The sequence below is a fragment of the Panthera uncia genome, chromosome A2 (assembly GCF_023721935.1).
Source record: "Panthera uncia isolate 11264 chromosome A2, Puncia_PCG_1.0, whole genome shotgun sequence".
NCBI lineage: Eukaryota > Metazoa > Chordata > Mammalia > Carnivora > Felidae > Panthera > Panthera uncia.
This window is the reverse complement of record NC_064816.1, coordinates 160,075,431-160,101,345: the sequence shown is the minus strand read 5'-3', so window position 1 is coordinate 160,101,345 and position 25,915 is coordinate 160,075,431. Positions and strand designations below refer to the sequence as shown.

General features: G+C 52.1%; 1 protein-coding gene across 1 annotated transcript in view; it reads left to right on the top strand.

The window, feature by feature from the left end:
- Positions 1-539: 539 nt before the first annotated feature.
- The window catches only part of PAXIP1 (PAX interacting protein 1), a 50,945-nt gene continuing 25,569 nt past the window's right edge, over positions 540-25,915 (top strand). The window contains exons 1-6 of the mRNA XM_049642152.1: positions 540-984; positions 4,960-5,094; positions 9,430-9,473; positions 11,843-11,906; positions 18,525-18,638; positions 23,866-24,504. Of these exons, the coding sequence (XP_049498109.1) occupies positions 904-984; positions 4,960-5,094; positions 9,430-9,473; positions 11,843-11,906; positions 18,525-18,638; positions 23,866-24,504 (1,077 nt within the window). The 5' untranslated portion in view covers positions 540-903. The remainder of the gene's footprint in view (positions 985-4,959; positions 5,095-9,429; positions 9,474-11,842; positions 11,907-18,524; positions 18,639-23,865; positions 24,505-25,915) is intronic.

Here is a 25,915-nt window from a genome sequence, read left to right as displayed (position 1 = left end):
CGGTCACACTCATCGATCAGCCGCGCCCGCACGCTCCCGCCGGCTCCGCGGCGCCGCCAGGTGACGTCAGAGAGCGCACGTCACGGCGGCGCCGCCAGGATGACGTCAGAGAGCACACGTCACGGAGGGCCGCCGTCAGAGGCTATAGGGGGAGGGGAGCCGGGCCTCTGTCGGCGGAAGTGGGGTTCGGGTGCGAAGGGGAGAAGCCCCCCGGCGGGGCCTGGGGCCCTCGGCTCGCCCGTGGCGCTCGGTCCCGGACGTGGTCCGGCGTCCGCCCTTCAGCTGGGACCCGGCACCCGAGACCCGGCCTCTCTCGGCCCCAGGCGCTGAGGCGTTACCTCGGGTCCCGTCGGGCAGCAGCCGGCGACGTGAGCTCCCCTGTGGCCCGAGGCCGGCTCGCGCCGCCATCTCCTCCGCCGGCCGGCGGCAAGCCCCGCCCCCTCCGCCGCGCGCGTGCGCCGCCCGGGCGTCCGCGCGTGTTGACGGGAGGGGCCTCCGCGTTCCCTTCTTTCCCGGGACCGGCCCACTCGGGCCGCGCCAAGGGGGGGGGCGCGTTTCTGCGCGTCCCCAGGGCCCCCTTGTGAGGAGGCGGCGGCCACGGGCTCCGGGTCTGCGGACCGGGCTGTGCGGTGCCTGTGCCCTCGGAGCCGCGGGCCGCCGCGGAGCCGCAGGGCGGCGCCGGCTGTCAGCCGGCTGCTCGGCGCTCCCCCTCGGCGACCGGCGGGATGGTGCGTCCCGCAGGGCGCGCGCGGCTCCCGCGCTTGGGCCGCTCGGCGCGGGCGGGGGCGCAGAGGGCGGGGGAGCGGGCCCGACTCGCAGGACCGGGCCCCGGCCGCGCCGTTGGGGAGCGGGCCCCGCGGGGCGGGGCGGGAGCCGCCGCGGAGCCTTCCGGCAGCCGCGACCATGTCGGACCCGGCGCCCAAAGTTCCCGATGAGATGTTCCGAGAGGTCAAGTACTACGCGGTGGGCGACATCGACCCGCAGGTACCGCGCCGCCCCCGCCCGCCGCTCTCCGCGTCCCCGGCCCGTCCCCGCTCCCGCCGCGGGCGCGCGCCCGGGCGCAAAACGTCTGGGCCCCGCCGCTCGGGCCCCGCCGAGCCCGCCGGCCTGGCTGCGCGGAGGCTGGGCCACCTGTGCCGAGCAGGCCCGGGGCCGGCGAGCTTGGCGGGGGATAGGGGACCTGGGGGGGGGCGGTCTGCGGTACTCTCGGGAGGGGATCTGGAGAGGAGACCTGGGGTTGGTCTGCGGGACTTTCTGGAGGAGACCCGGGGAGGGGAGGCAGGGGACCTGGGAGTGGGGGTTCTGCGGGACCTGCGCCCGGCGGGGAGCAGAGGAGAGAGAGGGGATGTGGGGGTGGTTTGCGAGACCCGCGGCCGGGAGGCTGGAGGAGAGGGGGGGTCTTAAGGACCCACGATTGGGGGAGTTGGGGGAGGGTCGCAGATCTGTGTCTTGCTCTACTAGGACCTTTGGCCAGGAGGGCATCTGGAGGGTGAGCTCAGGGAGGAGAGAGACCTGGAGAGGAGGGTACTTACTAACAAGGGAGGAGGGGAGGAGGGTCCATGCTTCGGGCCTAGGACGGAATGTCACTGCCCTACGCCTGGTGGGGGACCGGCCTCTGTCGCGTGTGGTAAGTTCCCCCCGAAGCCTGCCACCTCAGCCAGCTGCCACTTTGCTCCTTTCTGGGGCAGATTTGGACTGGGAGCATCCTTCCTGCTGCCCACCGCGTGTGTCTGGGCTCCCAGAACAGTAGGTCCCAGAGGGTGGACAGGAGGAAGGTGATGGCGCTCAGCCAGGAACCCCAGGTCCAGGCTGCTGGGGCTTAGTGAACGTGGCCCCTGGTGTGGCCGGCCACAGGAGTGCACACGTCTGGGCTGTGCAGCCCCAGTCACATGAGAAGCGCTCACTTTGCCACCAGTGAAGTCCTGTTGTGTGATTTTCCTGATTGGGGGAATTAAACAGGAAATGTGGGAAATAGCCAGGGAGTACCATCACTCTAGGCACTTAATTTTTTGTAGTTTGGGCTCACCCTTAAAGATATCGTGGATTTTCTAAGTGACACATGTGGTAAAATGCCAGAGTGTTCCTCTTCCACGGTGGAAATGAGTCTTGGTTGGATATCCTTTTCAGGTGCATCCTCACAATATCCCCTTTATTGAAGTTGATGCGGTTAAAGTTGTCTTCGGCGTCCTTTGCTGTGACTGCCAAGCCGGGAGTGGATGCAGAGCCAGATGATCGGACCTTAAGGCCTCAAGAGTGGAGACTGGTGTTTAAGAAATAAATTTGGTTGGCGTAAAAGGAATTATGGAAGGCTGATTGGTCTTGGCCTTCTGGAGGCTGGTCTGTGGGTGTCTTAGTAACTAAATTCTGTCACACGGCACGGTCCCCAAGGTGGATCCTTTTTCTACTTTATAGGGTGAAGAGACTTAGCCTTGAGTTTGAAGGTAAACCGGTGTTGAACCCAGAGTGATCACAATGAGCGCCTGTAACAGTGGGACCTTTTTCCCCGTGTTGATAATTTTCCTTTCTTTTAGTATCCATCAGTCTTCTCTTCCACTTCCTTGCTACTTTCTTTATTTTGTTTTAGGGTTTTGACTTTATCTTACAAGGGACTTGAACCAAGTATTACTGAAAACCTGGAACAAGCTGAGTTGGAACCATATCTGCTCAACCATGACTCAAATCTAAGTGCTTCCAGATGTCCTTGGCAAACCACTTTGATCTGAAACGGGATATTTTGTAAATGATTTACAGCCAAACCATTGATTCCCTGAATCTTACAAACACGGGTTCAGAAAGTCCATGCATATTGAGCACGTAGTACCTGTTAAAGCATTGGCCTAGATAGTGGATGTAAGATAGAGAGGAGTGGAACCTGATTCGTATCCTTGAGGACCCCCTCTTGGTAGGGAGTGGGGGGCCCACCTGAAGGCCTTGTGGCGTAGGGTGGTTGGTGTGGCAACAGCAGACTTCTGTGTTGGGCACCCCTGAACTTTTCCAAAGTCGGCGTCTTTGCAGTTGGCTGTTGAGATACGCAGAAGTTAGGAAGAGGGTGAAGTGAGGCCTTTCACGTGGAACGCGTGTGCTGAGGAACGGAGGCCTTAATATACTTGGGATACATCAGGACGATCGGGACACTTGGTGCAGGGTGATAGGAGATCAAGCTAGTTAGGCAGCTTCAGTTTTGTGGAGCCTGGAAAGAAGCCAGTGGTCTGGGTTTCCTCAAGGTCCATGAAGATTCAGTGTTTCCGTAGAGTTCTAGAAAAGGCGGGCGGCAGTGGGTGAAGAGTGAACAGGGAGTGAGGCAGTGAACACAGGTTGGACCGTTGTTCCAAGCGGTTTGTCACAAAGAGGAAGCAGAGAAGGGGCCCGGACGTGTGTGCGTGCGCGTGTTAGGACGGGGGGGGGGGGGGGGGGTGGGGGCTGGAAATCTCAACACCCCTAAAACAGGTAGTGGGGTCAGGAGCGCACGCGAAGGCTGCATAAGAGGGTGTCGTTTTCTGTGGGACAAGCTGAGTGGACGTGGATGCTTGGAGGCCAGGGAGGGAAGTGGGGGTGATTGGTCGCTACCACCGTTGTCGGGTCACGTGTGAACCAAATACTTAGTATCGGCCCCAGTTGCTGTCTCTGGATGGTGAATGAAATGTTCTGAAAAAGCCCGACTTGTGGGTCAGTCGAGCCGTGTGGGCGCCAGATCACCTTCATAGGTGGTGCCCACCCAGGCCACTCGGGCTCTGCGCCCCCTTCCCCTGTTCCTGGCGGGTGAGGAGGGTCCGGTTCACTCACCCCTCGGCAGCTGGGGATCTCGGTCACTCTCAGGACTTTGGCCCCCACCGTGTCGCTGACGTGCTGATGACTCCCCCCACCCGCTGGGGGCCCAGGTCTCCCCAAGGACCACTGATGTCTTTCCCTAGACCTTCTGTGTGGCACCCAGAGGATGTGCCCAGACTAAAGCACGTTTCTTCCTGCTTCCCCACCTCTGCGAGATCAGAACACATCCCCCAGTGACTGCTACTGCTGTGTCCCCAGCACTTTCTCTCTTGCACTGTCCCCCCTCCCAGGCGTGTTGCTTGTTCTCCCGCACCTTCCTTCTTCCTATCCCTGGGACAGTCCCTCAGGTCAGTACCTGCTGCTTTCCCCCGGGGCGCTTGCCTCACACTCCCTCCATTCTTGCCCTGACCGCACTCCTTCGGTGAAATCTGGTCATGCCGTTTCCCTGCCTAAAACCCTTGTGTCGCTCCAGAAGACGCTTGTGTTTTATTTCAGAATAAAGTACCAATGTTTTTGCGTAGGAGGTCAGGCCGGTTGTGGTCTGGCCCGGTGTCCCGTCCCGTGTGTCGAATGCTGTGCTCCGTCGGTGCCTGCATTTTTGTGTGGCCAGCTCCTGAAGCTCATCGGGATTCTGCTCAAGTTGGTCTTCTTCCAGAAGCTTTCCTGGTTTTGGTGAAACCGCCTGTCCCTAAGCGCTTTGAGTTTGGGCCTGGGTACTGTTGCCACTGTCTGTCAGACCAAGATACTACCTAGTACCTGGCTCGCAGCCTCTGTGCTTACCTGGTCAGTGGGTCAAGATTTGCTGCTTTTCACTGTCCTCAAGTGTTGGATTGCGTATGACTCAGAGTCAGTTACTAATTTGATGTGGTGGACACGACGTGTGTTTATTAGACTTTTCATTGTTCACAATAATTTGTGTGAATCAAGTATGAAACGGGGGTGCCTGGGTGGCTCAGTCAGTTAAGCGTCCGACTTCGGCTCAGGTCACGATCTCGTGGTCCGTGGGTTTGAGCCCCGTGTCGGGCTGTGTGCTGACAGCTCAGAGCCTGGAGGCCGCTTCGGATTCTGTGTCTCCCTCTCTCTCTGCCCCTCCGCCGCTCGCACTCTGTCTCTCTCAAAAATAAACGTTAAAAAAAAAAAAGAAGAATGACATGTGTTTTTCCATTTTAATTTGTGTGTTTTTTTTAAAAGGTTATCCAGCTTCTGAAAGCTGGGAAAGCGAAGGAAGTGTCCTACAACGCGCTAGCCTCACACATAATTTCAGAAGACGGGGACAATCCTGAGGTTGGAGAAGCTCGGGAAGTCTTTGACTTACCTGTCGTGAAGGTCGGTAATGAATCGAATTGATTTTATGTATCTCATTGTGTATCTTGAAAGTAATACGTTCAAGACTTCGTGGGACTCTTCTCAGAGTGTTTGCTTTGTAGAGGAAGCTGCCGGATGAACAAAGCTCTTTGGACGGCTCGTAACCCACCACGGCAGAAGGCCCTTTCCCTTAGGTCTAGATTGGTCAGCGGATGCACCTGCCGTGGGGTGGCCCCATCTCGACTCCGCCTGGAGCTCTCTACGCCAAGGACCTGTGCCTTGGAAGGGGGTGTGTCATCAGCAGGCACTGGGGACTCGGGAGAAAGTGCTCAGTCTCAGGGGCAGACAGAGTCCTGACAGGAGGTAACTCCTGGAGCAGGGTCACGATCCATCCCCGCCGTGTCAGGTGGCCTTAACTTCCAGCCAGCCATGTTGGAGGGAGTCCCGTCCCCCCTTTGCGGTGCTGTTCAACTGCTCCGCAACAGTGGTCGCCATGACCATGTGTCACGCTGTCCACCTGGTGGCCGTCACTGGTACCGCTACGTAGCTGACGTTGGCTAGTTTATTTTAGAAAGTGGGGGCCTCAGCTGGGTGGGTGAGTTGTTCAGAGTTTGCTGATTACACACTGTGCTCTTCTCTTGCTGCCCGTAGTTGAGTTGACTGATGCTAAATGTAATTGTATAGTTTTGGTCCTTCAGTTTTTTTTCTAATCAGAGGTATTGTATATTTGTCCGAAAATAGTTTAATTCCACTATCATATTTTTTTTCTTCTTTATGCCACCAAACACTTTGCTTTAAAATCAGTATAAAAGTTGTTGTGGTATAGTAACAAAAGAGGCTAGAATCAGGAAAGATTGCCATTAAGTGAGGCTGGGATACAGAGAAGCCGGCCTGGCCCTGGGAGGTCTGCACCTCATCAGTGTCCAGGCTCTGAAACTGCCTTTCAGGCTTAGAAATCTGGTTTTTGAAAATAAACCTGAGAACAGATCTGTGTCTCAGGAGAAGCCTTTCAGAGACCAGCCTCTCAAGAGACGGCTGTGTAAGTCCAAGCGACTGTTCATTTGCAGCAGTGAGATGCAGCGGTCACATCCCTGCGCGAAACGGTGCGTTTCAGCCTGGCCGGGTCCTTCGTGAAGACGGACTGTCCGCACCTTTCCTGCTCCGTCCACCTGACCCCACCTCGCAAGACACACAGACTTGCGACAGGCCCTGGGCCGTGGGCTCGGGCACCTCCCTCCCTTGGATCCTGCTTTTGTCTCTGGTTTGTTTCCATTCTTCCTTAGCTGTGGGGACCGTGTCTCTGGCCCCTTTCCCCGCACACTTTCTTTTTCTCGGTAGCGTGGAGCCTGTTGTCTTGTGACAGTGACTTCACGTGGATTGTGTAGGTTTCAGAGTGAACCTTAAAAGGGCCCCCGTATTAACCAGTGCTGGGGGCTGAGGTCATTTAGAGCAGTGGGTCTTAAATCTGGTGGCGGTCAAATCCCTTCTTGCGCTTTGTAATACCCCCTTTATTATCCCCTTACTTATACGTAGAGGAGCGTCCCACGATTTAAAACACGTATACACAAATGTGTACTTGTGTTCACGTGTAAGTACCCCGAAGTGAAATGTAAAGGGGAAAGAAGGGAAAGTGAAGATCACGTATTCGCTACGGAAATACTGGGCACAACCCCCTGGAGGCGGAGGTCACCTGCGGCCGTATGTGGAGGCGCTGTGAAGTGACTCCTGAAATGTAGACCCGTCCCTGTCTCTGCAGGCAGAGTCGCCAGCTGCGAGGCCACGTTTCTGAGTGGCGATCGGTCCCTGCTACAGTTCTGAGATAAAAAAGCAGTCGTCTTCATTTTACACGTCGTATTTCTGGAAGAGTCAGGCCGTAATAAGGCCGCATAAAGTGCCTATTAGCCAGCTTCTGTGACTCTCACCATTTTGCCAGTCCGGCTTAGTACGCCCCTGGCCCACCCGTCCCCTTCTGGCTGTAGTTTGGCACGAGCCCCCAGGCACACCGTTAGCACTCCTGGCGCTCCTGTCTCCAGCGCCCCGGTCTACTTGCAGTTGGTGGCCGCGCCTGTCCTGTCCACGGACTGTGGTGCCACATGACAGGGTGATGGAGCTTGTCAGAGCTGGCCCAGCAGTCTGTGTCCCCCCGCCACGATGACGCCAGTAGACCCTCAAGTTCTTATTCTGAGCTCAGCCGGCTGAGGCAGAGGCCTGGCTCCATAAGCCCAGATCCCTTGGCCTTTAACATACTAAATTTGACAAGTGCATTTTAAAAATGAGGCGTCCTTATACACGGCGACAGATTATCATTTACATACTTGAATTGCGTAGATCTTTAAAACTTGCATCTTTAGGCACCAAAACTTTTGGAATAATTTTTTTAATGGACATATTTTTATTTTTCTCAGTGGCCTTAGGGCATCGTTGGATATGTTAACGCTGACCAGCAGTGGGCTTATTTTTATACGGCGTTACTTGCCTTTGGGATAAAGAGCTCCTTATTACGATGCTTTTCCGGTTCTCCGTTTCTGCTTTATTGTTACTAGTGTGTCCTAGACTCATGTGAATGAGGGCCTGGGGGTGATTCTGCTCTGCGTGGACTTGATGGTGGCTGGCCCTCAACCCTCAAGTGGGAATACCCATGCTTCCCCCGTCCCCCAGTTCCCCAAGGGACACCGCCCAGGGTGTATGCCGCACGATAGTCGGAAGGGGTACCTGTCCCACTGTCCTTGGGAAGAGTCACACCTTCACCGGCCCAGGTCCTGTCACAGCGCATCGCCCCGGGCTCTGGGAACCCTCCACGCCATGCCAAGGGATGACTAGAAATGCTGCTTTCTCGAAAGCCGCCCTGGTGCGCAGCCGTGCAAAGCAGGGCTCCGCGGGGCTCTGGGTGCTACCGTGGACCGTGTAGCTTGGCTCACGTGACGACGCTCACTATAGAAGAGTCCAAGCCAGTGTTGGCTACCGGCGCTGGCCATCTCCCTTAAACTGAACTGGAGTTTCCCCGGGATTACCAGAGAATGTGAAGGCCCACTGGGTGAAGTGCTGGGCAGAAGCATAAGTGCTCGCTTTCAGCCTGGTGCACTTTGTCCAATAAGAAGTTACTTAAAATGCGTGGTGAAATTATCACATCATCATGAAATAATTATTCCAAGCGGAGCCAATCTTTATTTTATAAAACGGTCAGTATTCCTACACCCTGTTCACAGAAGACACACTTTTATAAACTTAGGCTGAAAAATTGTTGATGTTACCTGAAAAACGACAGGGGTATTTTGTTTTCTGAAGTTCTTTTTTTTTTTTTTAAATGTTTATTAACTTAGAGAGAGAGAGAGAGAGACAGCACACGAGCAGGGGAGGGGCAGAGAGAGAGGGAGACACAGAACTTGAAGAGGGCTCCAGGCTCTGACCTGTCGGCACAGAGCCTGACATGGGGCTCGAACCCACGAGCAGTGAGATCATGACCTGAGCCGAAGTCGGATGCTTCCCTGACCGAGACTCCCAGGTGTCCCTCTAAAGTTCTTAGTATATGCCAAAACTAGTTTGGAGATCATTAGGTTGGAACATAGGTTGCATGAGAGCAAAGACCGCATACCTGTTCTTTGTTATTATACCCCAGTGCCTTGTACCATCTCTGGGACAAAGTAGATTCTCAATAAGTACTTGATGAATAAATTAATGCACGAATAATAAGTCTGTGTGTATGTTTCAGCTGGTTGAAATTTCTGAAAGTTTCAGCTGGCTAAATGGGGCATTATGTAGGTGAATGTAATGTTAAAAATGTGGAAATACAAATTTTCAAAAATACAAGTTACCCAAAAAGGTAGTAATTAAACTAAGATTTTATAATTAATCTGAATTTTGGAATTCATAAAAAATTACCAGACAGAAATACTTCTCACCATTTGCCAGCATTTATATCTACTGGAGATTACTAAAAACACTCATGAACTTAGACTTGGTTGGGTTCGGGATTGAAGAGGGAAACCAGGGAGGGCCCAGTGTGCCTGGGATGGGGAGGGGGTAGGCCTGGCTGTCAGACCCCAGCCCTTCGGGTCTGAGGACAGTTCCCAGCTAACCTCGACGCTTAAGCATTAATAGTGTGTGTGCCTAAAATTTACATTTATAGGCATAATGGTTTTTAAAATACGTGGTGGTGCTTTGTTCTGTAATTGAGCTTTTTCGCTTGGGCAATAATAACTAATCTTTGATATTTTTACCACTTGAATACTCATAATCTGGGTGCTTTGTGATCAGTTATAACAAAGCCTTTAATTTCTAGGAGCAGGGCTGGTGAAATGTCATTTTGATTGTCAATTGAAAGCATTTTTTGATTTGAGTTCATATTTTCTTTTTCAGCCGTCTTGGGTGATATTGTCCGTTCAGTGTGGAGCTCTTCTGCCGTATCCTTTTTGGGGAAGGGGCGAGGGAAAGGACAACTCTGGGTTTAAGACTGAAATGGTAACTGAGTGGATTCGTTAGTTTGGGCCTGTGTGTGTGTGTGTGTGTGTGTGTGTGTGTGTCCTCTGTTCCTTGCGTTTTCCATTCTGATTCGGATTTTCTGTACCTGATCCTTGTCTCACCCCCACCTCCACCCCCACCCCCGGAGGGAGGGCCGCCCGCTGCGGGGACCGGGCTCCAGTTCCAGGACAGGGCTTTCTGATCTCGGGCAGGCCTCCTCTCTAGACCTCAGCTTCTCGTCTCTGGAACAGTTTTTGTGATGTCTAGTTAGGTGGACTGTTTCCAAACTCGTAAGTCTGCGTGGGCCAAATCATGAGTTACTTGAAGAACGGATAGGGGAAGAGAACATCAGAACGTTTCTAGTTTCGTTGATATGCGCTGTCATTCTTTTTGATTATGTCGGGTAGAAGGTTTCTTTAACACACGTGCTGGCATCTGCTATGGGCCGGGCACCAAAACTAAAGGGGTCGACAAGGTGTCCTTGCTGCCCTCAGGGAGCTCCCTCCCACGCATGGTCCCCTGCTTCTGCATTTCCTGAGTGTGGCTTTAGATCACGGTCCTCCCCGCCTTGGGTGAGATGTCGGGCTGCCCTCTTGTGTTCTGAGCCTCGTGGCTTCTGTTTCACCCTGGCCGTGTGCAGCTTCCCTGGAGGGTCACTCCACGCGTAACCTAATCGTGGAGGTGCTCCTTTTCAGGGTACCTGGTACCCTGATGCTAAAATTGCAGATGATGATGTCTTTCATCCAGTTTTGTTTTGCAGCTCGGCCAGGTGGGCCCTGGGAATGCATTTTCACTTTATTGAACTGACGTAGACGGAGGGAGTCTTTGTGTATTAAATCCAGGTGGCCTCAAATCAACACAACATCCCTCTATAAGCAGTTCTTGGGGCATGTGCAGAACTCTAGCAACTCCAACTCAAAACTTCTAAGGCTTTTCATCCATAATCTGAAGAGTTAAAGGAAATCAGTTCGTGTTTTGTTTTAGTTTTCATCCCATTTTGCTGTTTTGGGAGTCTTTGTTTTCTAAGTACAGGTGAAAAAAAAAAAAGACTGGGAGACAGAGGGATAATTTTGAAGATGAGAGGTTAATTCTTCCTGTTGTGGATCATTTATTCTCTGCACCAGATTCCTTAAGAAGCTGTCCTCCCCTTGAGTTCTTATCTGCCTGTCCAAGCGCAGCTCGAAGGGACATAAAAGGATCCCCAAGACTCTTGGACGGCACAATCTAGATTTGCCTTTGTTCATGTTTCCCCAAGGCTTTGGAAGGAGAAAATGCTTGAGCTGCAGGTAGGAGCATGGAAACCGATCTTGGATAATGGGGCTGAAGGCATGACGTTGGGGTCTGCAGAGGTTAGTCAGACGGGCAGGCTCCCGTCAATTATGAGATCTCTCAGCAGGGCTGGTGGGAGACTTCCAGATTACAATAGAATTTTCAGTTTGATCTGTTTTTCTTCACTCACTTGCCTCAGTAGCTAGACTTTATTCCTGTTGGGAAAACAGGGCAATACTTTAGTAACCCATGTTGAATTGTGGACACTCCAGATTCTTCAAAAAAAGTCCTCGTGTTGGCTTTGAATAGGCTGTATGTTACTGGCGCCCTGAGGTCATGTCTCCTTGGGTAGAGCCGTATGCCCAATGTCTGGCACACAGCTCTTTTGCATGAATTTTAAAAATCTGAGCGTTAGAGCCGGGAGAGTTGGGAATTATGTATATTCTAACTCTTGTTTTAGTAAAGGAAAACCGAAGCTTAGAGTTGGTCTTGCCCAGCTTCGTAAAGTTAGCAGCGGTAGCAAGACTGGAACCCAAGTTCTTTTATGGAAGATTCTCTCTGTCGTAGCCCAGAAGTTCCGTTAACGTTTCCTTCTAAAATAAACTCTAGACTTTGGGATGTGCTGTTAAAGTAATTGCTGTGCCGTGTGTGTATATAGATGTGTGTGTGTGTGTGTGTGTTTACGTGTGTGTGTGTGTGTGTGTGTGTGTGTGTGTGTGTGTGTGTGTTTACGTGTGTGTGGAGTGAGCCAGCCCTCGGAGGTCAGATGTTTTCCCCTGCAAGTGTACTGGGCCCGTTTTCTTGATGTTGGCGGAGGTGCTGAGTTAGAAAGCGCTTCACGGAACCTCCCGTTGTCTCTGCTGTCCGCCGCTCCTTCTCGAGGCTCCTCTGCTGTTTGGCCAATCCGAGTCTCTTTGCTCCGTGGGCTGAGTGGGAGGGCGGGGGTGGGGTGGATCACGTCCCAGTGGGCAAATAGCACGTCTTCGTGGAATGCAGGTTGCACTAATCTCATTTCAGTGGAATCTTAATAACTATAAAACAGAGTGAATGGTTTTTCTCCAGAGTCGTGTCAGATCTTTTTTGGAATCACTGCCTGCCTCTCCCAGGTAAGCATGGTTACAGTCCCTCTTGTGTTGTTTACACATAGCAGTTCTGAGTTTTTACACTTTCGGATTTATGACCTGTTTGTAAACCAGGTTTAAAGAAGCTCTCTACTAAGCTGCATGTTCAGTGTGACCTTATGATACGTTTATAATTATTTAAACGTTCCTGCTTAGACTTAAGATTTAAAGTTTTAATGGGCGAAACGGTCTTTCTAACGTAAAGAATTACGAAGGTGTAAGATTTGAATGTGAAAAAATAGTAAAAATGAAATTATTTAAGATGGCAAAAATTCACTCCTAAGGGCAAAGAAAAATAAAACCTCAGTAGATAAGGCAAAAAAATGAGTTTACAACTTTTTGTAAAGAGGAATCGCAAATAGCGGGACATAACATCTGACACACTTTGCCATCAGGACACGAACATTTATTAGCACGGGCGTGAGAACCTCGGTTCTCGCGCTTGACCCTGCGCGCCTGGCCGCGTGCACAGGCCTGACTCCGCGTGTGTGCCGTGCCGGTGCACCTGCAGACGCGCTCCCCTCCTCCCCTCGCTGCTGGCGGGGATGCAGTTCAGCGCGGCTGCTTTCTACGCAAGTTGGGTAGTGACGGGAGCCCTAAAATAACTCATTTTGTTTTCCCCTACGGTTCTCTTAGGTTTAGAAACGTATCCCAAGTTGGCAGAAATAAGGGCGGGTTGATAGACAAAGGCGCTGAGCAGAGCATCGTGTAGAATATCTAGGGTAAAATGGGAAAAAAAATCAGGTCACCCTCTTGTTGGAAATGGCTCAGAAACCTGTTGTGTGCGGTTGCATGGCAGCGTAAGTACATAGCCAGTGTCGGTGGTGCTTTATGAAAACACGGAAAGAGGAGGTCAGTGCTTTAAGGGGGGGGGGGGGTTGGGGAGGAGGCCATGACGTAGGTATGTGCATGTTCCATCAGCCAAGGAAAATATACGAGAAATGTCTGAAGGGAGGGACCCAACGTTAGCCATGGTAAATTCTAGGTAGTGAGGAAAGTGGATATTCAGTATTTTTAAATTGTGTTCTGTGCCCTCCGCCCCCAGCTAAAAACCCTCAAACTATAAAAAAAAAACCATTGTAACAAGTCCAGCTGGTGTTGTTTGAATTCATTTTGAAATTGCGTAGAATAATCTGTTCAGCACGAGCACGGGAAGAGGTGTGGTTGACCGTGACCTCACCCCATGCCCTCGAGGACCCATCGCAATGACTTGGGTGAGGAGCAGGGTGGCGCCCATCCCTGTGGAAGCCTCAAGGAGGGGCCTTCGAAGGCCTGGGTGACCCGGGAGGGCGTCGCTCACAGCCATGCGCCTCTGTGGTCGGGAGTCACCCAGCCAGGCTGGCCAGGCTCCCCCTTCGTTCTGGCGGTCTCCCCGCCACAGTTTGACCCCTTCCCTGTCCGCACAGTAGGCAAGCTCAGTTAGGGTCACTTTTTTGTGTTTGCATCTAGTTAATTCCCGAAGTCCTTTAAAGTTACGAAATTCTCTCTTTTTGTCTTTGCTGCCTTCATTTAATAGGGATCCTTATTAACTACGGGTTTAGCATCAGAGAAGACTTTTAGTCTTAGAAAACACCAGTGGTTACATTTCCCAAAGGTTGAAAAGTGGTTACATTTCACGGAGGTAACAGATTATCAGACCTACAACACTAAGGTTAAGGCACACACAACACCTGCTGTATGATGGGCTAGATCAGGTGGCCTGGTGTCGGTGCGTGAGATCACAAGAGCAGTCACCCGTGTGGACGACCTAGTCAGGAAGCCTGGGGGAGGGGAGATGTCAGACCTGAGGGGCCCCAAGGAATGGGCAGAATTGGAGCAAAAGTGGGGTAGGGAAGTGCGTTCCTGGCAGAGCAACATGGAGGGACGGACGAGGGCGCCAAGGCGGGCTGCTGACGGAAGGTGTGCGCTCGGGGTGCAGAGGAAAGAGAGCGTTTGGGAGGGTGGGGGCGGAGAGCACGGGAACGGACCCACATGTTGGAGTTTGAGCTTCTGGGAGTGGCCAGCAGGATGCTCCTTCCTTCTTTCTTAAGTATTTAATTTAGGATTGCACATATTTACATGAGGACATTTGAAGAACACAGACGAGCAGAGGAAAATCCTTGCAGTTTGGCAGGTGCAGCTGGTCTGGGGGCTGTAGCAGGACACGGGGCCGGGGTGGGGATGGGAGTTTGGGCCAGAGGGAGGGCGTGATCTTGGACTTGAGGCAGAGGTTTGGATTTGGGATGGCGCTGCGGATACAAGGCCCGGACGGGAATCGGCAGGGCCTGGTGATGTGGCCACACTTGGGACGAAGGAGGAGAAGGCAGCGCCCCGGGGCGCCTGTGTGGCAGGTCCTGGAGCTGCCTCCGCAGGGAATTGTGGGTCCGAGCAGGCCAGGAGCCTGGGGGAAGTGCCAGCATCACTGCTGGAGAGGGGAAACGGGAGCCTGGTTCCTCAGGGAAGCTGGGGAAGCTGGTTTGAAGCACGTTGAGTTTGGGGTGTCGATTAGCTATCCAGATGTGGGGATGTGTGACGGGCAGAGAATTTGCTTCTTCCAGAGGAACGTAGAAGGTAGGTAGCCAGGGGCAGAGCCTTGGGTAGCATGCAGTAAAGGGGCTCTGCAGAGAAGAAATCTGAGCATAGAGATGCTATTGGAGGAGAGGGAATTGTTTTTAGAAACCAGGCATGAAATCAGACTCCCGTTTTTATTGCTGGGAAGCAGCAGCACCCCAAGTAAAGGAGGGGAGCGCTGATTTGTAGCAGATGGTTGTGTATGGCTCCGGGTGTCCCCTCAGTCCTGCCTGTGACTCAGGAGAGGAGGAGAGGGCAGGGACACAGGACTGCTGATTGGTCTGGTGGCCATCGTGCAGGCCTAGTGGTCCATGCGGATCTCAGGCTCTGGGCTGAGAAGACAGCGGAGGGGCAGGGAGGGGGAGAATGGAGAGCCCACGGAAGAAGCCACAACTAGGTGGTAGGGAGCACGGGCAGAGGTGAACAAGGGTCCCTTGGTCATGTGGTCTGGGAAGCGGTCCAGCCCGTGGAGTTTTATCTAGGTGTGAAATACATTGCCGGGGGGCGGCTGGGTCTGTGGTGGGCAGGCAGCTGAATTTAGAAGGACCTTTGACAGTCTTTTTCTATCCTTTTAGCAAACTCATTAGGTAGTAAAACTCAGAATCTGTAGTTAGTTTGATCTTTATGGATCACTTACTACGCCGTCCATCACTTAGGATGATGGATTGGAGTCCCCGGTGTGTGATGGGATCCCATCGTAAAAAGCTCTGCTTTTGAGTGCAGGAAGCTCGATCAAATAACGATGATAGCAGCTCAGCTGCTGACACCCCAGTTAAGAAGAGCGCACTGCGGACACTGATGTTTTCTGGTTGCGAAAAAATGTTAATTCAGCTTAAGATGCGTTAACAGACCACGTGCACAGCGTGTAGCTAAGCGACTTTGGTTTAACAAATACCAGATGAGTACTTTTGTGACGGGAGCAATGCCGATGGGGGGTGTAAAATAAACTAAGATAGGATGTCTCCCCTCAGCGAACGCACCGTCCACAAGGGAGGATGCGCTTGTGAACCAGCCGCGTGTCGTAGCACACACAAGCGTGTAAAAGTGGGTGCGAGGTGTGGAAACTGTAGCCGGAGGGAGCCGTCTCGACGGTGGATCCGCACCACGCAGAGACTCTTCGGGCGTCCACACCGTTTGCTGAACTTTGGCACACCTGCCCGCACACGCGCCCACCGGGCAGGACCCCGCCTTTGCGAAAGGACCGTTTGCTCGGTGGCTCTCGGTGACCTTCTGTCTTTTCCCCGTCAGGGTGTTGATACAGGCTGGAGCTCTTTGTTGGAGTCTTCCAGAACTCTCCCAGGGAGAGGTAGGGAAGGCAGCTTGTGCCCGCAGACGTTGAGAAGCACACACACCGTCTGCCTTCTCCTGAGCCGGTATTGACGCAGGCTGGGCCTCCGTTGTGATGTGCTGGGTAGGTTTCGGGGGACAGGCCAAGAGTGCGACGGAGAGCCTGGCCAGGGTTGTGGTTTCAGCCTTGAAGGCTGAAGATAAAAGCCCTTTCGTTCTGTATCTCAATCAACAGGTGTTTCTTGACTGCCTGCCCATGTGCCTTGCGCTGTACTAGGTCCTGTGAGAGAGGGCAGAGAGGTTGAGGAGGCGAGTCCCAGCGAGACCTCCCATCTTCAACCGTGCCTTCAGATTGTAGTTCTTTTCGGGAGGGGACAAGGACAGATTTGTGGGCTAGAACCGAGGAGTGTCCTACTTGTACCGAGAAGGGAAGGTGCTCCCGACTGGGGTGAAGGAGGCATTTATTCGGGGGGGGGGGGGGCCGTGGACGAGGTGACCGTCCTCTGCTCCACGTCCTTAGAGGACAGGATAGTGGGGAGGGCGAGCATGTGGTTTCGGAGCGTGGCCAGCACGTGGGTGTGTGTGCAGCCTGCCGTGGGGTCCAGGGCCAGTGGTAGCTGAGTGGGCGTTGAGGCTGGGCAGGACACGGAGCCAGAGCCTCGCGTGTCGGAGGAGCGTCCCTGAGACGTGGCGGTGCTATGGGACGCGCGTGTGGGGGCCGCACCTGACTCACCACTCAAGCATTTGGGTTTTTGGTCTTAGGGTATTGAGATCATGTCCGAGCTTCGTTGGCCGAGATGACAAGATCTGTAGTTTACAAAGGTTGCTTTAAAAAACAAAAACAAAAACAAAAACAACCTTTTCCCCAGTTACAAAATTAATACTTTCGAAAATCTGGAAAATACAGAAAAGTAGAAAAATGACAACAAAAATGTCCCCATAATTCCATCCCCGCTAGGGCACTATTGTTAACATTTTGGTGTGGAAAGAGCATTCTTAGTTGGTGTGCAAAGAGGTTCATTACACACGTGAGCTGCTGTGGCCGTTTGAAGTCGCTTGGCCCAGACGTGCACTGATGCAGGATCTGGTTCGTGGAAGGTCTCCAGGTGGCCCGGAGCTCGTTTTTGGAGACCCTGTGTCAGCTCCAGGCCTCCCTCCCTCCCACCTGATGTTCGTTCCCCAGCAATAGGCTTGTCCCTGTTGAGACCCGGGCCTGTGGCGCCGGCCCGGGGCCTGGCTCGCCGCGGTCGGCACAGCCCGGGCTGCACGTGCTTCCCCGTAGGCACATCTTCCCGAGGAAGGCACAGAGAGGGGCTGGTCTTTTAACTTCGATTCTAACAGGGATGTAGTGCTCTCTTGGAGCAGTCTGTATTATCACGTGAGTCAGTCTCACCTCTCCAAATGCTGCAGGAGAGCCACGTTTTTGCGAAAGCCTCTAGTAAAAACATAACGGTTTTCTGGTCCAGTCTTCGGAAATGTGACAGTGGCTAACTACGTTAAAGAGATACAAAGTAGTGATTCTCCAAGGTGATTTTAGGAGACTAGCGTGTTCTTGTTAGTATCCACAGAGTAGTGAGTGTGCAGTGCAGAATAAGTTCTGGAAACATTTGTAAAATGGACGGAAGTAGATGTAAGACAGTGGAGTTCTGGCAAGCTGAATAATGGCGGTTTTTAAAACCAGGCTGTTTGTAACACAGGACTAACTTGAGGGCTAACGGAATTCTTAACCATAACTCTCAATTTATAATAAATTATTAAGGAAAAAAATTGACCCGGTTAAATGACTACGTCAGAATTAATTTACACACCTTTATTTTTCTTCCTTCTTTTGTCTTTCAGACTCTAAAATTTTCTTTTTTAGAAATTATTTTGGGGAGTAATTGCCCTTAGAGAAGTTACAGAACAGCAGGAAGATGTAGGCAGGCCTGGGGTTAGACACACCTGTGTTTTAAAAGTGTTTTAAAAGCCAGCTGTTCTGATGATCAGGTATAATTTTGGCAGGTTTGTTTCCTGATTTGGGGGGGGGGGGTGCTTCATGATTGCCACTTTGCATGGCGGTCACAGGGGTTAGGAATGCGTGCGAAGCATTTGGCACAGTTCCTGGCACATAGGAGGCAGGCAGTAAATGGGGAGCTGTTTTTGTTGTTCCAGTGAAAGCCTCTTTTCCAACACGAGCCACTCTGCCTGGAGTTGACTTCATCAGTTACGCAAGCATAAGAATGATCCCTTTCACGCTTGCCTTATTTCCTTTGGTGTGTTAGATAATACTTAGGATTTTCGCTGAGCTCCAAGTAACTGTTGTCGTCTCTTGAATTCCTCCATTTCTTAATCAGTATTTAGCCCTCAATGGTGAAGGGGCTCCTTGGTGACTTGGGTGCTGCTGTTGCCCGCAGACGTTTTCGAGCCTCTGGTTGTCAGACGCGGTGACGCACTCCCTCCTTCTGCTTGCTTCCCCGTCACTTGAGTTGCAAGAATCCTCCATTCGTTTTTTTGGGAGCGTGGATATGTGTTTTCCATTCATTTGGCGACAAGGTGAAAAAAATCACGTGTACGAAGCAGTCACGATAGGAATTGAAAGTTTGTCATGACAAGCAGATACCCGAACGCTCACATGTTCCCCCATGAGTCCCCCCACTTGAGTTCCTTTGACGAGGGAGGCCAGTAGGTGCAGCAGAACTGCTAAGATGCCACCTTGTACTTTGACGATGAGCACGCTTGCACGGACTGAAATGTGTGACGGAAGCCCGGTGTCCCTTCCTTTCCCAGGTGTCGTCTGAAGACAGGAGCGCCCTGTGGGCTTTGCTCACTTTCTATGGGGGGAACTGCCAGCTGCACCTCAACAAGAAATGCACGCATCTGGTGGTCCCCGAACCAAAGGGGGTAAGCATTTCACGTACGTTTTCCTCTTCGCGCATCCCTTCAGTACTTCCGGTGCCGAGTGATGGTTGTGAGCTTCTCTTGGATTAATTGCTAGATTCCATGTACAAAAGCCGATTCAGTTCATTTACCTGACTTAGACCTGGCTTCATTCCGCAGACGATGCGAGATGATTATCGTTTCTACTCTGAGCCAGATGTGACCTCTAAATGCGAAGAAATTTGGGTTTATTTTGTGGAGAAAATGGGAAAGTTTTTTGAGTCTCTAGAGTTTCCTCTCAAATTCAGTAAAAGTTTACTTCATTTTTATTTGTGAAAGTTTTAGTCTTTCACAAATAAAAGACTTTGTATTTTTAGTCTTCACAATTTTTAAAAAGGCGTTGTGCTGAGTAAAGCTTTGTAAACGTGTTTGGCGAAGTTTCCAATGCCATTTCCTTTTTAATGATCTGGAATAGATACGACTACGTTTATCTCGATAATCGTGGGGTTCTTGTCTCTAAGCACTGGTGGGGCCACAGAGTTTTGGTTTCCCACGTGGGGCCCCCCGGTCAGCAGCACCCGCCTCCCCTGTGGATCTGCGAGAAGCGCGGACTGCGGCCCGCCCCGCACCTCGTGAACCAGGACCCGGTGAGGGCAGGTGCAGAGCCCGGTAACCTGGGTGAGGCCCTCCCGGTGGTGCTGATGCGCACGAGAGTTTGAGGACCATCGCGTTCTGGAAACCAGACTTTGCTCCTCCCAGGAACGATGGTTTAGGACTCTGAGAGTCAAGAGGAGTGTGTTTATGGCAAGTTAACTTTCCACGTGCTGGTATCCTGCTTTTTCTTAAGTGCTTCTGAATCTGTGCTGCCATCCCGTTCTTCCCACGGGTACCCTGGCTGGGGGTGGGGGGTGGGGGGGCAGGGGTGGCGTGTCAGGTTCCTCTTTCACAGAGGCTTTGACATTGAGCAGAGGCGATCTGGAAACGTGTGCCGTGGCCACGCTGGTTTCCTGACAAGAGCCATGTGGAGCCAGTGGGTGTGGTTGTAACTTAGCCACGCGGTCCGAGAAGAAGCGTTTCTGTGAAAATGGGAGATGTGACTCTTAAGTCTCTCGAAGTAAAAAGTCACGTTTTGTATAACACTCTAAGAAATACAGTATGTTTTGGTGAAACAGTATAACGGTTCTTTTCATATTAATGTTTTATAATTTATGGCTAAGAGCAAATCATTTGATTATAGGTGGCTAGCTTGAAGGGAAACAAAGTATAGCTTTTGTAAAGATGAGCAAATACTTCTGAAGAGTCATTGTCATTGAAGAGGCAATGCGTGAATGTCAGACTCAAAAATAAACGGCATCTCTTCAAATCCTTTTTTTTTTTTTTTTTTTTTTTGCATTTTTATGAACAAAGAACATGTTTAAACGGCAGAGCGAAACCACCTTTCATATTCCTGGATTTTTAAGATGTTCAGTCAAGTGGAGAAGAAAGGGATTTAAGAACAGAATCGGCGGAACAACGGGAGTGTGCTTGTTGCTGGGAAGGGCTGGTCTCTGGCAGCTGCAGACCTCGCGGGCGACCGTGCCTGCTGTGGCCGGAGGACCCGCCGGTCCCCCGCCACTGGCCACGACCCGGACCCCGTGGGCCGCACTGTTGGCTCCCGAGTCTGTGCATTTAGATTTTTTTTTTTTAATGTTCGTTTATTTTTGAGAAAGAGAGAGAGTGTGAGTGGGGGAGAGACAGAGAGAGAGGGAGACAGAATCCGAAACAGGCTCCAGGCTCTGAGTGGTCAGCACAGACCCTGACGCGGGGCTCGAACTCAGGAACCGTGAGATCATGACCTGAGCCGAAGTCGGACGCTCAACCGAATGAGTCACCCAGGCACCCCTGAGTCCGTGCATTTAGTAACTTGTACGTGTGAGGGTTCGAGAATTGGAATGACTTAGCTGGGACGCCAGCTCAGGCAAAGGCATCTGACATTGCTTTGTTCTTAGGTCACCTTTGTTCAAGCAGTAACTGAGTGTCTTTCAGTGACAAGAACTCCCTGTTGGGGAGAAGGGAGAGGACACGTGAGTGACAGTGTTGTGCGTAAATTGCCTGGGACACAGTCAGGTCCCTCCTGAAATGAGTGCCGGCCCGGTGTGCAGACGACGACTCCGGCCGACCACGGCGGCTCCCAGCGCGAAGCGTGGAGTTTCTCCGCGGTGTCCGAAATGCTCAGCGACTGCACCGCGTGGCACCAGTGTTACTTCTGCTCTTTGTTAACGATTAAAAAAAAAATGTCACGTTTTATTACTTTCAGCAAACCGTCTTCCTACCTTGGAAAATAACGTAGAAATCTCAGATTTGTTACCTGGTCGTATTTGTGTAGCTTCTAAATACTTGGGTGTGTGTCCAGACTTGTTTTCCTGGGACAGCCCTGGGGCTCGTCTGGGACAGGCGGTCAGGAAGTCGCAAGTCTCTAGTCTGCTACAGAGGGTTCTCATCTGTATCGACGTGGGAGGGTTGGTTTCGCATTTCATGGTTAAGTATTTCGGGATGATTTGGGGGATAAAGAAGAGGGTTTTTTAATTCTTTGAAGTTTTTATTTCAGTTCCGTGATTTAGTGAGCAGACGGTGGTGTGTTAGTCTCAGGCGTGCACCGTAGTGATCGGGCACTTCTGCACAGCACCCGGGCTCAGCTTAGTTTCCGTGGTTAGTGCACGCTGTGGCGTGACTGAGTTCAGCATTCCGTATTCCCACGTGCTTCTCGACACATAGGTTTCAAAACGTTTCCATCTTAATAAAACGCATGACTTAAATCATGCTTTACACACAGCGTGGCTTCAAGGAGTTCAAGCACACGGCCAGGAATAAAACAGGGTATTATCAGGCGTGTGGGTCAGTTGATAGAGCTGTTCGTAGTTGGTGGCACAGCCTTTTAGGAGGGGGTGTAGTTAGAGGTCAGGAGCCTAGAAGTGCTTTCCATACTCTGATACCAGAACCCAGGAGTTCATCTCAGACCCCACGATTCAGGATATGTGTGTCGAGAATTAGCTTCAGTTTTTCACGGTAACAAAACCCCAGACGTCAGAGGCTACGAGAATGAACGATGCGAGAAATAACTAAGCAGTGATCCGGGGGACAGGGGATTGCCTGAAATCACTGTGCAACAGAATGGCGTGCTGGGGTTAAAACGAGTTAAGCCTGGGTGTGAGGGGCCCCACAGCTGAGTGGGGGTCACGGTGGCGGGGGTCGTCAGAGATGCAGCGTCACAGAGGAGACAGGTGAAGCGGGATGGCAGACGGTTGCCAGCTACCAGAGCTGGGTGACGGGTGCAGGGGATTTATTACACGGGCGTCTCCGCTTTTGGAGTTTGTCGGAAAGTGTACCCCAGAAAGTTAGGAGCGGAAGGGCCGGCCTAGAAGCACACATTGACGTGGGAGGTCGTTCGCGACGTATGAAGCGAAAAGCGTCCTAGAGTGTTTGTGCCCCGGGACGCCGTGGTGCCCCCTCCACCTTTTAAACACACGTACATCTGTATTTATAACAAAGATGGTCGGAGCCGTGCCCTCAGATGGGGACGGTGGAAGGGTCTCGCAGTATGGCGGTGATCACATCCGCTTCTCTTCTGGCCTCACGTGTCATTCACGCGTGTCCTCCCGTGACTGCGTTTTCAGAAGGTTCGAAGTAGAGCGTCCTCAGGAGCAACAGCGTGGACTCCCTGAGGCTCGTGGGGGGTCTCGCTCTTTCCCGGGAGGTGGGTCCCGGCTTCCTCTGCCGTTGTGGCCGGCGGCGCCGGCCTGAGGGCGGTCGTCTGCGTGGTCGCCCTTGCCCTGACCCTGAACAGCGAGTGCCACCTTCGGTCTCCTTGCCGGGAAACGCATTTTAATGTGGGGGCTCCAGCATGTTTGCCAGAGACCTGCTGTTACCCTAGGCTTTAGAAGCGGGGGGCTGGGGGGGGGGAGATTCTGTTAGTTAAGCGAACCGTAATTACAAACTCGCTTATTTATTCTTTTTAGTTTATTTACTTATTTTGAGAGCGGGAGTGGGGAAGGAGGGAGAGAGAGAGGGAGAACATCCCAAGCCAACTCCACACTGTCGGCACCGAGCCCAATGAGGGGCTCGAACTCAGGAACCGTGAATGAGATCAGGAGTCGGACGCTTAACTGACTGAGCCACCCAGGCGCCCCTCAGACTTGTTTACTTTAAAGCTCCTGTATCACGTGACTCTTGCATTGATGTCTTTTATCCTTTGCTATCTGTTCCATTCTACACCCTGACTTGCAAGGGGGCCCCTGCCTGTGAGCACACCTTTTCCATGCGCCCTACGTTTTTTGCTCAGTGCCCGTGCCTGCTGTCACACCCCTGCCCGGCCTCACCTTGCAGCAGAGGCCTTCCCTGAGTCGTGCGGCTCACACTGGTGGGACCCTTCTGTACATGTGCCCGCCTCACTCAGCGGCGGCTGCACACTGTATTCCTGTTGGCGGTCACGTTCTCTCCAGAGCGAAGTCGTAAATCTCATTAGGTCAGAGACGTGCTGCACCCTCTGTGTCTCCCGTGGAGCGAGCTCGATTAACGCTAGGCGCCTCGTTGAGGAAGCCTCCCCACGGAAAGTCGGCCACCCTCCCTGACCGTGCTCGATGTCCTGAAGGAGCTCTGCCCCCATTACGGCTTTGTACAGATTGTCAGTGAGTAAAAACTAAGCGAGGTGGCGATTATTTATTTCGTTCGTAAGAGAATTTTCCGTGGGATTGCTAGCTGTGCTTTTGTCTAAAATACCACCTGTAGAGGTTAACTTTAAACAAAATCTTGTAAGGGGCGCCTGGGTGGCTCAGTTGGTTAAGCATCCGACTTCGGCTCAGGTCGTGATCTCGCGGTTTGTGAGTTCAAGACCCACGTTGGGCTCTGCGCTGACAGTCCAGAGCCCGGAGCTGCTTCGGATTCTGTGTCTCCGTCTCTCTCTGCCCCTCCCCCACTTACGCTCTGTCTTTCTCTGTCTCTCAAAAATAAGTGATCTTGAAAAAAAATTTTTTAAATAAAATAAAATCTTGTAAGACCACTGTTGCAGGTGAGGCCGTCCCGAGTTCATAGACCGATGGTTCATTTTGGCTCTAGTCGTGCGTCTGGAAGGAGCTTAAGCTTTTCCGTGTCTAAAACGGCAGTCACAGGTGCCGACCGTTTCAGCTGCATCCCTGTCCTGACGTTTTCAGTACACGGTTCTAGGAGATTTGGTAAAACTTACAGCTGTGTTTATGTGTTTGTTCTTTACTTGCAGGAGAAATACGAATGTGCTTTAAAGAGAGCCAGTATTAAAATTGTTACCCCCGACTGGGTCCTGGATTGCATATCTGAAAAAACCAAAAAGGATGAAGCATTTTACCATCCTCGGCTCATTATTTATGAAGAGGAAGAAGAGGAAGAAGAGGAGGAGGAGGAGGAGGTAGAAAATGAGGAGCAGGATTCCCCCAATGAGGGTAGTACCGACGAGAAATCGAGCCCTGCCAGTTCTCGAGAAGGATCCCCTTCAGGTGCCCAGCAGTTCTCACCCAAGTCAAACACCGAAAAACCCAAAGGGGAGTTGATGTTTGACGACTCTTCGGATTCATCGCCTGAGAAACAGGAGCGAAACTTAAACTGGACCCCAGCGGAAGTGCCACAGATAGCCGCGGCCAAACGCAGACTGCCCCCGGGAAAGGAGCCGGGCCTGATTAACTTATGTGCCAGCGTGCCACCCGTTCCGGGCAGCGTCTTACCCCCCGACGTCCGGGGCAGCGTAATGGCTTCGGGACAGAACCTGCAGAGTTCTGAAAGATCAGAAATGATCGCTTCTTGGAGTCCGGCGGTGCGGACGCTGAGAAACATTACGAATAATGCTGATATTCAGCAGATCGGCCGGCCGCCAAATGTGGCACACGTAAGTCACTCTGTAACGAGCGGGAACTTAAGTAACGGATTTTAGGGCTGGATTTTACAGATGGTTTCGATACAGGTTAGTATTTCCCGCTTCTTCAGAACAGTTAACTTACAAGCGGTATTTATTTGTGTGAGAATTGTTCCACAGGGGGGTGTGTGTGTGTGTGTGTGTGTGTGTGTGTGTTGTCGAGCGTCTCTTCAACTCCAGCAGGTACCGGTGACGGGAGTGCTTGCCCCTCAAGGACGTTTCTGCTCTTAATTAGCCTAAAATCAGCAGTGGCTTGAAGTTGACTGCGTGTTTGTATTTGCTTATAATGAACTTCACGGTGGATAAATGATGTAATATGAACTCCTCGTTTACAGAAGTCGTAATCTCAGTTGATAGGATCCCAATTGGAGTTTGTTGATGTGGAACGGACTTGGAAAGTTTCAGCAGATGTCCTTCAATTTAGGACCAAAAGAAAGTAGTCACGGTGGTATATTGGCCACTGTGTACATTTCTCTGGGTCGTGGAGACAAGGTGGCGAAGGAGAAAGACCAGTTTCCCGCCTTCATTTCAGGTGTGGAAGACAGACACGTACAAACAGAAGGGCTCCTGTGGGTTCGGGGTCTGGGTGTTTTGAAGACAGTTCAGTGAGGGGTCCTATAATAGCCGACAGAGGAAGGAGGCCATTTAGAAGAGGTGGTTAGGGAGGGCCTCAAGAAAGAGGCGTGAATGACAGAGGCTGGGGAAGAACAGGGTGGGGGTGGAGGGTTCCCAGAGGAAGGAACAGCGACTGAAGCCCCACAGGCAGGCGTGAATTCGCTGTGCCGGAAGGGAAGAAAGTCTGTGAGACTGAGGCTGTGGGGAGAGCTGGAGGCCTCTGCAGGGGTCTGTCCCCCAGGGCCTGGACCATTCTCCCGGAGGAACGTGGCCACCTTCTGAGCAAGCCACTGGGGCTCTGGGAAGGGTCTGTTTCTTGTAGCTCGCAGTGTCACTGATGAGTCTACTGGTGGTGCTTCAAGTCTTTTGATTTGAGGTGCATGTTAAAAATGTTCTCGTTTTTCTTTTCCCGTCCTCCCTTCCTGACTTAAGAGAGTTAGACAGTACGTGGTTGAGACACCAGAATAAGGTGGAAGAAAAGAAAACACATTCTGTAGACATCTGAAGGAAGAAAATTAAGGTGGCACGAGGCAGAGTGTGTAGGGTGGAGGGGAAGAGAGACATAATTGGGTTTGAGGAGAATGGAAGATTCTGGAATAGGTGATACAGGGATCCTGGGAAGACAGTATTGTTGGATGTGGTCAGGACCCAGGGTAGGTTGGTGACCACACATTAGGAGCTGAGGAAGAGTGAGTGAGATGCAGTTCACCAAGAGGGGGCTGTGGAGGCTGAGGAGATGATGGACAGACGGAAGGACAGGCAGACATGG